Source organism: Lycorma delicatula, chromosome 9, assembly GCF_047948215.1.
Source record: "Lycorma delicatula isolate Av1 chromosome 9, ASM4794821v1, whole genome shotgun sequence".
Classification (NCBI taxonomy): Eukaryota; Metazoa; Arthropoda; class Insecta; order Hemiptera; family Fulgoridae; genus Lycorma; species Lycorma delicatula.
This window is the reverse complement of record NC_134463.1, coordinates 91996617-92010164: the sequence shown is the minus strand read 5'-3', so window position 1 is coordinate 92010164 and position 13548 is coordinate 91996617. Positions and strand designations below refer to the sequence as shown.

General features: G+C 27.9%; 1 protein-coding gene across 3 annotated transcripts in view; it reads left to right on the top strand.

Moving 5' to 3' along the window:
- Positions 1 to 13123, top strand: part of drn (zinc finger AN1-type doctor no) — a 150260-nt gene extending 137137 nt beyond the window's left edge. For all 3 annotated transcript variants that reach the window (XM_075374508.1, XM_075374507.1, XM_075374510.1), the window contains 2 exons: positions 5826 to 5976; positions 9736 to 13123. In XM_075374508.1, the coding sequence (XP_075230623.1) occupies positions 5826 to 5976; positions 9736 to 9884 (300 nt within the window). In that variant the 3' untranslated portion in view covers positions 9885 to 13123. The remainder of the gene's footprint in view (positions 1 to 5825; positions 5977 to 9735) is intronic.
- Positions 13124 to 13548: the final 425 nt, after the last annotated feature.

Below are 13548 nucleotides of genomic sequence, written 5' to 3'. Positions count from 1 at the left end.
TTTAAAATTATTTTAATAATGAGGTTATCATTTTTTATCTTTCTTATTTTTATTGCTTAGCAACAAAAGTAAAAAAAAAACCATCATGGTGGCAAATCTTCAGTTTTTTGTTTTTTTTTTAAAGAAATAAGTTTTTAAACTAAGTTTTTAGTTTAATATCAAAATGGCAGTGGATGGTTTACCACTGATGCTCTGGCCATAGTAATGTCTGAATCTGAAAACTTTAAAACTGATTACAATACAAATAACGAAGAAAATTCAAATGCAAAAAATAATAAATCGGTACTGTATTTTGTTTCATCATGTAATAGTTTTATTTTGTTTGAAATCTGTACTTTCTTATCGGTATTTGTTTTTATTTTTATTATGGTTAAGCATAAAATAAATATAGATTCAGAGTTATACAAAGTATAATATAGTTTTTAACCGGTTAATTAAAAATGAGACTTCTCTGTTTTATTGTGTCATAAGCTCAAGTTACAGTGCAGTGCTTCTGTGATCTTACTTAAAATCTAGTCAGCAGGCCTTAAAGATAGTGCAAATATTTTGATCCTGACAAAGCTGTATCGTGTATATAAAGCAATAGTAAAAGGCGAACTATGTCTTTAATATCATGTTATAACTGAAGTGTTAATCTTGCGATGATACGCATTGATCGTTGTTAGTTTTGTGTTTTCCTTCTTGTTTCCTATCCCTTCCAAAATAATTTGATAATACTAACACTTGCTCAAAAATTTTCTTCCGATAAAAAAATTTCAGTTTTACATTAATTTTTTTAAAATGTGACGTATCAATAAATATGACTAAAAACAGATTGTTGAAAATTTAATTTCTGAGAAATTACTTATGAATAAAGAATTTTACAACCATTTGGGATAATACTCAATATACTGGTTTCTGATTGGTTCTGTGTTCAGTTCTCAACACTTCTTAGTCATCCAGTTATTATTAAAAGACAAGTAGGGCTGTTTTTGGTACCACCACCCTATTGAAATAAAACTTTAGATTTCCCTGAAATTTCTCATTTTTTTATTGAAGTCTATGCATAATATTATTTCAAGTTGTTTATTGGCAAGAACAAAAGTAATAGTTATTTTTGTGTGAGGTGGTTGAACAATATTTTTTAACTACAGTTAAGTTTAGGTTTATTGGAAGACTGTTAACAATTATTGATTTAGTGTAACAAGATGATTTTTTTTACAAATGTTTATTTTATTTTTATATCATGTTATTTTAAAATAGGGTATTAAATAGTATAATTTAGCTTATAGCTAAATTTAGTAGCCAAAACTTATATGTATATTGTATTTTTTATAATCAAAACCAACTTTAACAACCCAAGTACAGAATTACAAAGTAAATGAAATGACACTTAACTTTTTTTTTCTTTACTTCAATAGCACTTTCTTGGGATCCTGCATCATCAGTTGTATATAAATTATATAAAATTACATTTCAAAACAAAAATTTTTTTTAGAAAAAATTAAGATTAAAACGCTTTTAATTTTTTCTAAAAAAAATTTGGTATGTTATGATATGTAATTTTATATAATTTATATACAACTGATGATGTGGGATCCTGCAAAAGTGCTATTGGAATAAAGAAAAGAAAAATAAGGTAACTCATTTCATTTACTTTGTAATTCTGTACTTGGGTTGTTCAAGTTGGTTTTTGATTATAAAAAATACAGTATATTATATTGGTATTTAATATTGATAATAATTAAAAGTCCTAAAAAAATAAATTGAAGTGCACATTTACAAATACAATAATATAGAGTTGATATATTGTCTGGAAGGCGTAATTATAAGAAAAAGATTCTTAATTCACCTTTTTCAAGAAAATTGTAGTTTTTGTTATGCCAAGATTATTATAAGGCCTTCCATTTTCCATGTAATAAAATAATGTAAAAACCATTTCCGTTTCTTTGTTCAAAAAAGTGAAATCATGTGTTAGCTGACCACCACCAATTTTTTTCTTGCCATTGGTAAAATTTAGTCTATATTATGCGAATCCGTGTAAAATTATTGTAATGTTGGAATCGGTTTGGAAAGTACAAAAAGTTAACAAGATTTTAAATCATTTAAAAAATTATATGTATGTCCTTAGAAGTTGGACATTGTTTTAAACCACTGTTAAGGCTGGTTCTATTTAACCAGCCCTCACAGCCCACAGAGATGTTGCCTTGAACGTTTATTAAATCTAAAATGCAACTTGTATTGTAGGCGTAGTCAAGGTCCACCTCTCTTCTTTTTATCTGCGTGCGCGCGCACACACACACACACACTCGCTCACTCTCTCTCTCTCTCTCTCTCTCTCTCTCTCTCTCTCTTATACACAATTAACTTTTTCTTTTTTCTCTTTCGTAATATATTCCAGTAAACTAATTTACTTGTAATTTTTCAGCATACATTTATACATGCATATATGCAGGTGTCCGTTGTTGCCATAGTGTTTAGTTTCCTGCTTTCCATGTATTATTACAAAGAAAATTACAAGTTTTGATGGATATCGTATTTCATTGAAATTTCTATTACTGATTTTATTAGCTATCTACAGAAGATTCATCTTTAAATAGAGATAATAAATAGCCATTTGCCATCGGCCTACACAGGACTTGTTATTCAAAATACACCATATTCCTTATGAGTGCTTATGAATTCTCTTTTAAGTAATCATATGCTCTCCATATTTATGTTCAACATTACAACACATAGTACAGGTAGAGTGCATTATAGAAATGGCAGTTCTTTTTCTTTTAGGTGTAAGAACCAGATTTTTTTTTAAAGTTCATTACTTTCGCTTGTCTTAATAAAAAATATATTGTGAATTGAACTAGTCAATATAGTTCTTTACTTGTATTTCTTAAAAAATTGGGTCTGGTACTTTTAACACATGAATTCCTTATCTGAAGATACTTTAAACTGTTGGAAAACTGCTTTATATCTTGATTGTATACTTAATAGCATCATATGCATTTTAACTACTGTACAGAATTGCCAATATTTTTCTCTTTCCAACACTAAATTATTTAAATTTGTTTCATATAATACTTAAAAAATTTGCATTGTATTGTAGTTTAGGTATATTCAGTATTTTATTAATAACGAGTAATAGGTTGGCCTATCAAGTTGTTCTCCCCTAAAAAAAAATTGTTTTTATAATGTTACTTATTATCGTTCAGGGGTTTTTAACTTTATTCTAGTAGTGTCATTAAAGGTGTTGGAGGAATATTTCAAATTAAACTTAATTGTAGTTTAGCTTTTTTTGTTGTGAAAAATAAAGTACTAAAGTGAAAATTTGCAGTAAGTCAAGAAAGGTGGGGAAAGGGAGCAGTTTACAAATTGTATATATATATATATATATATATATATTTTTTTTAAATCAGCTATACCTTAATTTTTATTAGAATTTTATGTCAGGAAATATTTACTGTTTTGTTATTCATTACTGACTAACCTGTTATCATCCTGATATAATTTGGCAATTTACTGTAATAGTGCTGTTGTAATTATTTATAAATTCATTGAATGATTTGAGACTAATAAATTTACCTCATTAAAACTTTTAATCCATAGATGTAAATAATTACCACTTAATTATACTAGCTTATACACAAGCGGTGGAGTGTGATAGCTGAGTGGTTGATCACATATATCTGCTACATATGGACTTCATCAAACTATCCCAATGATGTTGCAACACACGGGTTCTTGTACTATACTTTTGCAGCCTTTAGATTGGCACTAAGAAATTTAAATAGACAATTTTTCTAGACAATGCACATTTTTGAGCACAATTTAACACCTACTGAACACTGAGGTTTCTTGTTGTTTTCCCATTAATATAATTCACTTTTGATGTTATATGTTAGGATTTATTTTTCACTATTTTATAACAAGAGTACATTATTTACTCTTCACTGGTGTATTTTTAGTATTGGTCGTTTTAAGGTCTTCATTATATGCTGCAATAAAGCAGCAGTATTTTAATTCTTTATAAATAAAATTTGAAGGCTCTGTTAAATTTTCAAAAAAAGTGTCCATTTTTGTTTGAAGTCAGACACCTCATTTTGTATTCTGATGAATCTTTTACTGGTAATTAATTGTTTTCCTAATCTAATTAATCAGTTGATTAATTAAAATCTTTAGCAATCTCATGTATATAATTTTATTTCACCTTTAAAAAAATTAAGAAAACTAAAAATTGTAATAGATTTTTATTGTAATATGGCTTATGTATTGCTGTATTTAATTAAAATGACAATAAATTAAAGCAACTTTTCTTTAGTAGGACTTCAACAATGGTCAAATCTGCCAGTCAGTGTGTTCTCAGATTTTTAATACATAAGTTGACAGTTTTTATAAAATTATTGAATGTTGCTCATCGTGTGATCTGTTAACTTTATTATACAAATGACAGTTATTAGATATCGGTTAACGCTTTTATATGCCTTATAGATTTCCTCACTTAATTTTTCTATTGTCAATATTGGTTGATGCGTTATAATATCTGTGACAGGCAATAATGATAGTTGTTTTTCACTCCTCCAAAAAAATATAAAAATATAGAAAATTCCATTTCTCTGAAGATAACTGCAATTATATTTATTATCCACATAATTGTTTTAGGTAATTATCATTATCCAGAAGAAAGTTTAACATAATAACACCTACCAAGTTCTAAAAAATGGTTAAGAGAGCAATTAGGAGTTATCTATAACCTTGGAATAAAGAAATTTGTTCCCTAGATTACCAACTAATGAGAAAAATAATTTGTTATAATTTAATCCCAAAATAAAGTTATTTAAGAGTTTTTCATTTTCGTTTCTGAATGTATCGTGTAATTCCAAAGCAGAAGATTCCTGTATTGAATATTATTGAATTCAGTTCCTCTCCGTGGGTATGACATCTGTAAGACGATAATGATCACAACACTCCATGCCATTTAAAATTATTGCAAAGACAGAATAATAATATTTTGTCATTCCAAAACATTCAGCTTAAGTTAGCAATTTTATTTAGATAGGTCTTGGCTACCATTGTGGGTGGTGGTGCTAAATGTAAACAGTTAGTCAAGAGGGTAAGGGTAGAAAAATGCTTAATATTGGTGGAGACTTGGTTAATGAGTATACAAGCTGTAGTTCCATGTTGATAGAATGAGGTTGTTATTGCCATCAGTAAGCTTTGGGACATAAAATTTGGCGTGTTCCTGTGGCAGCTGTCAGTTGAGATTTGCTGCTAAGTTATTTTTTAGTATCTGCATTCGGGACACAAGTTAATGCATGCATATCCCATGTCATCCAGTGATGTTGAAATATGACCCTTGTAATGTTGTATCACACTACTTCATATTTAAAGCTGCATTTCATTGGAGATTTAGACTAGTGACTAGTCTCAACAGTATTTTGGGTGATCAGGTGGACAAAATTGAGAAAGCTTGTCAGATTCTTGTGTTGCTTTTAATTTTTTTCTAGGAAATCCTTTTTTACACTTAATCATCCAATATTTCCCAATCATCTTTATAAAATTTTGCTTGTTTGTTTGTGGGGACATTTTCAATCCCTCAGTTTTATTTTCATTCTTTCACTTGCCTCTGCTTCCAGAATTTTTTTTTTGTATTCTAAAATTTGTTTAAAAATCATTTATTCAGATTTCTAAAAGATTATTTTCAATTTATTGGTAAATTGTTGAAAGTGGTAATTTTCTGTTATTCACCCATATATATTTTTTAATGTTAATATTTTATAGTTCTTGATTAGGTCGATTTATTTTTTAATACTGTTAATCACTGGTAGTAATTATTTACTTTTTGTTGGATCTAGCAAGCTGATAATGATGGAGCAGGGGTTTCTGGCAGCAGCAATGAAAGTGGGGCAGACCTAGATGATAGCCAAGAGAACAAGGAGGATAAAGACGGCAAAACAAAGAAAAAGAATCGCTGCGCCATGTGCCGTAAGAAGGTTGGCCTTACTGGTATGTAAAAAGTTTTAGTTATTTCATCATGTATTCTTGTTTAATCCTGCATAAATTAAATTGTATGATTTTTATTTGACCTTCAAGTTAGCATTTAAAAATCAAATTAAAAGAAGAAAAAATAGATTAATGATGAACTGTTTGAATATCAAGTAAATTAGTTTCTTTAATGTGAAATTCAAATCTGTATTATATTATTAGGAGTAAAAACAAAACCTGAAAAAAAATATTTAATTTCTCCTTATTTAGTTTCTTCATTTAAAAAAACAACTAATTTGTCTTAGGGCATAACATTTCTAATATCCATCTATTTCATTTTTGTTATAACTATCCCTACAGAAGAAAGTTATTGTGTATTTAGGTTGAGTTTGTACTGTTTCTTTCTAACTCTAGATTAGCTGCACTGTTTTTCATGTAATTTTATCATATAATTTCTCTCAATTGCATGGGTGTATGGCAATTTGAAGTAAATGAAAGAAGCTATTTCTCCATGTCAAAAAGTAAAACACATTTTTTAGTGAGATATGTCAAAATATGCTTCAAAGACGAATTTAAGAAAAGAAAATAAATTCTAGGGTTGCATAACAATGTACTTGCTTTTTTCCAATTATTTAAAATCTGCTTTAGAATCCATCTTATAGAAAATTATTATATGGTTTTCCTTTCTCTAGTTTCATATTAAAATTATTGTTCTTTTCTTAACAAAGAAGTGAAGTATTTCCATCACTAAAGAATTTTGCTGAGTTGTCATTATTTGCACTTCAAATTGATTAAAGGCTAAATTTACATTTATAAACCTATTAAGAAAAACAAATAACTAATATACAGTTTTCTCTGATGTAAAACAAAAAAATGTTTATTTAGATTATTTTTCCTGTTGAATTTACAGAATCTAATTTTTTGTTTGATCGATTTTGATGTATGAAAGATGCTGAATTCACATTTCTTTCAAAAGTATAGCGCCTTTTTAACTAAACTTTTGTTCACTTTATGGCATTGTATTCCATTAGATTTTTATGTGAACTGTTTTTACAATTGGAAAATTAGGACTTTATATCATTAGAAAATTACTTTATATCAAGAGAAAATAAATTAGAAAATTAGGCACATAAAATTTTGTAGTTTTATTAATTTATCTTGTGTTACTTTATTAAATAAATTTTGGGTGGCAAACATTAAATTTGTTATATTGCATGTCGAAAAAGCTGAATAATGCAAGTTTAAGAAATAAGATACATGTAGAACACAAAATTGAGTATTGAGTCTGTCATGGCTACTATTACATCTATGCAGTGCGAAAAAAATTTTTTGTACCCCAGATTAACTGTATGTGTTGCATATATACTTAAAGAAAACAAAATTTGTCTCTTGCATACATTTTAATGAAATTTTTTTGAAAAGCATATAATTAATTTAAGAATAAGTGGCATTAGATCTTGTTTATGAAACAAGAAGTCTTTCAGGTTTTTGTATTAGGTTTGATGATAGTTCATTTTATATACATACAGACAAACGAGGGTTTTTTTTTCATGTCCAATCGGTCACGAAATTAAAACCACAGTGAAAATAAAAAAAATTTTTCATTTGTAACAAGTACTTGGATAGTTACGCTAATTCACCAGTCGCCACTCCGATTTAGACATTTTTCGTAGCGTGGCACCAACTTTCCATTACCCTCGTCATAGAACAGAGCAGCCTGTATTTTTAGCCATGTTTCTACACTGGTCTGCAGTTTGATGTCTGTGCCAAAATGTTGTCCTCCTAGCCAGCGTTTCATGTGAGCAAAGAGGTGAAAATCGGATGGAGCCAAGTCTGGGCTGTATGGTGTGTGATCACACTTCCCAACGAAAACGCTGCAGGAGCTTCTTTGTTAGCAGTGTGCGGCCGAGCATTGTCATGGAGAAAAACAATGCCTGATGACAACATTCCTCTCCGCTTATTCTGAATTGCCCTTCCTAGGGTTCAAGAGTCACGCAGTATGAGGCTGTAGTGATGGTCGTGCCATGTTCCATGAATTCCACCAAGAGAACTCCATTCCGGTCCCAGAACACAGTAGCCATAGACTTTCTGTTGAAGGTTCGCTTGAACTTCTTTGGTTTACTGGGAGAATGAGAATGCATCCATTGTTTGGATTGTTCTGTTGTTTCTTCAGTTTCAAAATGGAGCCATGTCTCGTCCCCTGTGACAATATAATTTTGTTCAAAAAATCTCCTTCATTGTGGTAGCGCTGGAAACATTAGGGAGGTGTCCATTCTTATTGTTTTGTGATGGTAGGACAGCATCTTGGGAACCCTTCTCGCACACAGTTTGCGGTACTGAAGTCTCTCACAATGGTGTAGAGAGCTGACCTTGAAATTTCAGGAAACAAATCACTCAATACAGAAATTGTGAACCGATGATTTTCTTGAATTGCCTCATCCACTCGCTCAACGAGATCATCGGTTGACACTCACTTCCTTCCCTGACCGCCTGCATTATGAACATCTGTACGTTCTGCTTTAAAGTTCCTGCACCATTGCCGCACTTTGCTGTCACTCATTGAAGTTTCACCATACACATTACTTATTCGTCAATGAATTTGAGCTGCATTACACCCCCTCAACCTAAAGAAATTGAATTACTGCCGCACTTCACACTTGGCGGGAGATGCTATTGTTGTAAACATGTTTACATGCTAGCTGCATTTGACCTTGAAAAAAAAATAACCCTCGTATATAAAATAATAGTTCTCTAACTCAGAATGATAAAAGCAGGACTTGTTCTGGATTTGGAAACATTCTGAACATGAAGAAAATATATTTTTTCATTTTTAAATTAGTAGACTAGTAACATTGCAAATAAACTGTTCTTAAAACCTTTGTTTGAAAAAACAGATTACATCCAAGAATTTCTGATACGTGTAGTGGTATACAATCAGATTTATTGTTTTTGATTGCTCTTGACATTTTATTTGCCTTTAACCATTAGAAGTCAGAATAGATTACATCAGAAATGGTTACACTATGTTGTATCTTTTTGTAATTCAGCAGCTATTTTCTGATATGGTGTAACAGATTCATTACAGGTGACATCATTAAAAATTATGTTCTGTTTATTGGTTTTAAGGATATCATCCTCAAAAATCCTGCAATTATTTTAAATTTGTGTTCGTGTTCCATCATTAGGTAACTATCCAATGCTGTTGTAGTGCTGTCAGTTTTCTAGAATTAGTGTAGAACTTTTAATCGTGTATGTTACTAGCTGAATTTTTTGTCTTTTCCTGTATAATATGACCTGACAGGTCATATTATACTCGTGTTTCTTGCAGATGAGTAAACCTAACATACTTTCATTTGGGTTTAGTAGTTAGACTTCAATGCTTTACAGTGCTTTTATGTTGTAATCTTTAATCACTTTTTCTTTTTTGACATTGGTTTAATGTATAATTACTGTTCTCTGAAAGTAGTGAGGGGGCATATGGGTATATACAGTGAATTTAGTGAAGTTATACATACAACAAAAAAACAAACTTTGAATAATCACACCATTTTTAACTGAACAGTCAACACATAGTTTGACGTACAACATCAACCTATTCAACACAACAGTAATAAAAGGAAAGTACCCAAATTGAATTTATTCTGATTCTTACTCTTTCTGGTCATGAGAGGATCTGGATATAAAGTTTTGGATCAGAGAGGTTATATATAACTGAAACTCATAAATATAACTGACATAAATATTTATCCTGTTATTAATTATATGAAAATTGTTTTACAGGTTTCGAATGCCGTTGTGGAGGTTTATATTGTGCGGTACATCGATACTCGGATAAACATAGCTGCACATTCGACTACCGTGAGCTCGGTGCGCAAGAGATCCGCCGTAACAACCCTGTCGTCGTCGGTGAAAAAATTCAGAAGATCTGAACTGACAAAATGTTTTGCGTAGATAATTGCGCTTAGTGATGTGGAAAAATACAACACGGTGCAGTTAACCTTTACCCTCCCTAATAAATAAAAAATATAAAATAATGATTTAATTATTAATATATTAATTTTGAACGAAATAAATAAAAACTCGATACCATTTGTATAATATTCTTTTTTGAACTGAATTTAGATGATTTATTATTATTATTATATTTAATTATTACATGTTATAGTTTTTTGACTTAGGTCATTTAAGAGTGCGTTAGTTTTTTTCTTTTTACTTCTCAACATATAGATATATATATATATATATAGTCTTGTTACTATATTTTATTAGAAAACAGATATTCTGATTAATTAATGATTTTTGTGTATATTTTATTTAGTTAGTATCAATTCCTTTGTTTTTTTTTGCCCGTAATAATTGTTATTAGATCATTAATGTTGAAATTTATTGTTATGTTTAGATTATATTTCAATTATTTGTTTAAAAAGAAAATAGAAGAGACCAGTAGTTCTTTTTTTTTCTTTTTTTTATTTATATATGTGTATATAATACTTGACGCTACTCTGAAATAAACCTATTAGTAAATTATTATGGGAATTTTATTATATTATTATTTGTATAATATAATCGGGATATAATTAATATACTTCATTTGTATTTCTTATTATATTTTCCTTTAATATAATGATAAATTCAGTCTTAAATAATTTTTTTTCTATAGTCTTGTTTTCTTCTTTTTTTATAAATATTATATGTATTTCTTCATTATTATAAGTTTATTAGTATGAATTTTGTTATTTATAAATATTGTGTTATTATTAACTTGTTTATTTAATCCAAAAAATTACAAACATTTTTTAATGGAAATCATTATTAATTTCTTTAAAAACCTAAAAAAAACGTTATGTTACATGTAATTATGTTTGTTTATTATGCAAGTGGTGGTTAATAATTACTGATGTCAGTTTTATTTTCATTTGTTTCTTTATCGTTTTTATGTATGTGTGTATATGTGTTAACTTTTTTCTTTTTCTTTTTTTTATAGAATGGGTATATAGTGTGTCATCGACTTAAAAAACTATTAATATGAAATACATATATAAATATATATATTTTAGCATTCGTCCTTAATATTATTATTATTATATTATTATTTTATTTAATTATAATTAGAGAGAAAAGATTAAAAAAATTTGTTGTTGGCTTCACATGTCATTCTTTGTTTTTTTGTTAGTTTGTTCATAAATAGTGTCTTCGCTCAATCGATTTGTTAAAAAGCGGCAGAATGATGAAATGTAACGTAAACATTTTCTTTGACTTTACTAAGCGATGATGTTGTTACAAAAATTTAATAAAACAAAAATCACGCTGCAGGAAACTGTTGATTATTATGAATAGTGGTGTTGTTAGATTAGACGGAACATTGTTTGATTGTAATACGGTTTGGCCAGCGATGACTTTGTGTTTGTTGTTATATCACAGATATCGTTCATTCATATATTGTTTCGGTTTGGGAGTGACAGTGATGTTTTTAAATAAATTTAATGAAAAAAAAATAAACATTTTAAATTTTAATAGGCAAAGCGATGGTTGGTTTTTGTTGTTTTTTTGTTTTGTTTTTTTTTTAAAGAAAATAGATTGTGAATCGTGGAAAAAATTGTGGGTTTGTTTTATAGTTATTAAATGAAAATTTTTGGTCTATATGTTTATGAATTTATTACTTCGTACATTAAAAAAATAAATAAATAATTTTGTGTAATATTTGGTGTGTTCATTTTATTTATAATTTTGTTTTCTGTAATACACAATACTCTAGATTTTTCTTTTTTAATTGCTGTTTATTATGAATTAATATCATTTGGACTACTGTAGCATTATATATCGGTTTATATTCTGTTCATTTAATATTTAAATATACATATATAATGAATTGTAGATAATAAGAAAATATGGTATGTATATTAATATTTATTGATAAAACTACAGTAACGAGTAAATATATGTTACAAAAAAAAGCGTAAATCATTATTAAATAAAAATAAACGAGCATTACATTAAAGAAATCTAGAATATTTAGATTCAGTTATTGCAATAATTAAACTTTTATGTTAAATTTATAACAAATATATATGTTACCAGGGCAGGTCTTGTGTTGTGCAAATTACACCTCTCTCCCAACACTTTGTCTTAAAGCACATACTTATTGATAAAAATAATATTCTGTGTTCCTATGTTTCATAACTGTATTTTACATAAAACATTTTTTAATTTTTAAACATCATTATTGTTTAATGCAAAATTATATTTAAAATTTATGTAATTATATATATATATATATAAAACAAGACTAGAACAGTCTTTCTCAGTCGATGTGTTTCCTTTCTCAGTGCTCAGTGTTTTCTAGTCTTCTTTACTGTATTTTACATAATTAAAAATTATCCAATAGTGATATTTTATAAAATTTAGATTTAATTGTATCGTTTGACAAAATATCTTTCTGCTAAAATAACAAATACAGCAGAACAGAATGGCATCTCATGTCTAAATAAATCTGCTTTGTAAATAACCATAAATGCACTATAGTGCATATACTACAGCGATTCATAATCTTTCTGCATGCCGATTGAGAATGACTGGCCTAGAATTATAACTTTTTATTTTAACTTTGTACCAAAAATAATTTCAGTATAAAGTATATTTTTAATTATAATTAAATATAAATAATTACATATTATCCAGAGGATGTAAATACACATAGTTTTATTTTGACCGTATGCATTTTAAACCCAAAATATTCATCTCAGGAGGCTTTAAGTATTATTATTATTTAACTACTGTTTTAATTAATTTTATTCTTAATTTTTATCCATCATGATCTGTCATGTTTGATATATTTCTATGCTAATATTTTTGTTTGGAACAGTTATTTATTTATTTGAAACATTCTATCAACATGGAAATATAATTGTAAATATTGTCGTGATGATGGTGATGATGATAAATATTTTGATGTTAAAATTAATTGTAGACAGTATTTGAATAGTTGTACACAAAAAAATAAATAGTTCATTTTTTGTTGCGTGAATGGTATTGTATTCATACAGGTAATATTTAGAGATGAGTTATGTTGTTTTTAATTCTATCACTTTATTGTTTCTTTAAATGAATAGGTTAATTTTTTTAGTATACTAAGTATAAATAAATGTACCAATAAAAATGTTATTTTTTATTTAGTAGTTTATTTTTTCATCTACCTACATCCTCAGTTTGTTTTACTACAGAAAAAATTTTAATTTTAGACCTCTGTGTAATAAGTTAAAATATTGCATTACAGTTATCGATGCTATTCAGTTTCATAATTTATGGATCTAAACTGGAAATAATAGATCTAAACAAAATTCATTTAAGGGTGAAATTCAAATATAACTACACTAATTTTTAACACTATAACTTTTTTTTATGTATATACACCATATATAATTAAAAAATTAAACATAAAGATATCTGACTCAAGAGAGAATAAATATATATATATTGGTTTGTAAAATCTAACTTTGCCCATTTGAGGTTAATTTTGAATTCTAGTTTGACACTTATAATACTTAAGCCTTTTTCTAGCATTTCATATTCAGTTTTTAAAAAAAACATTGTTAT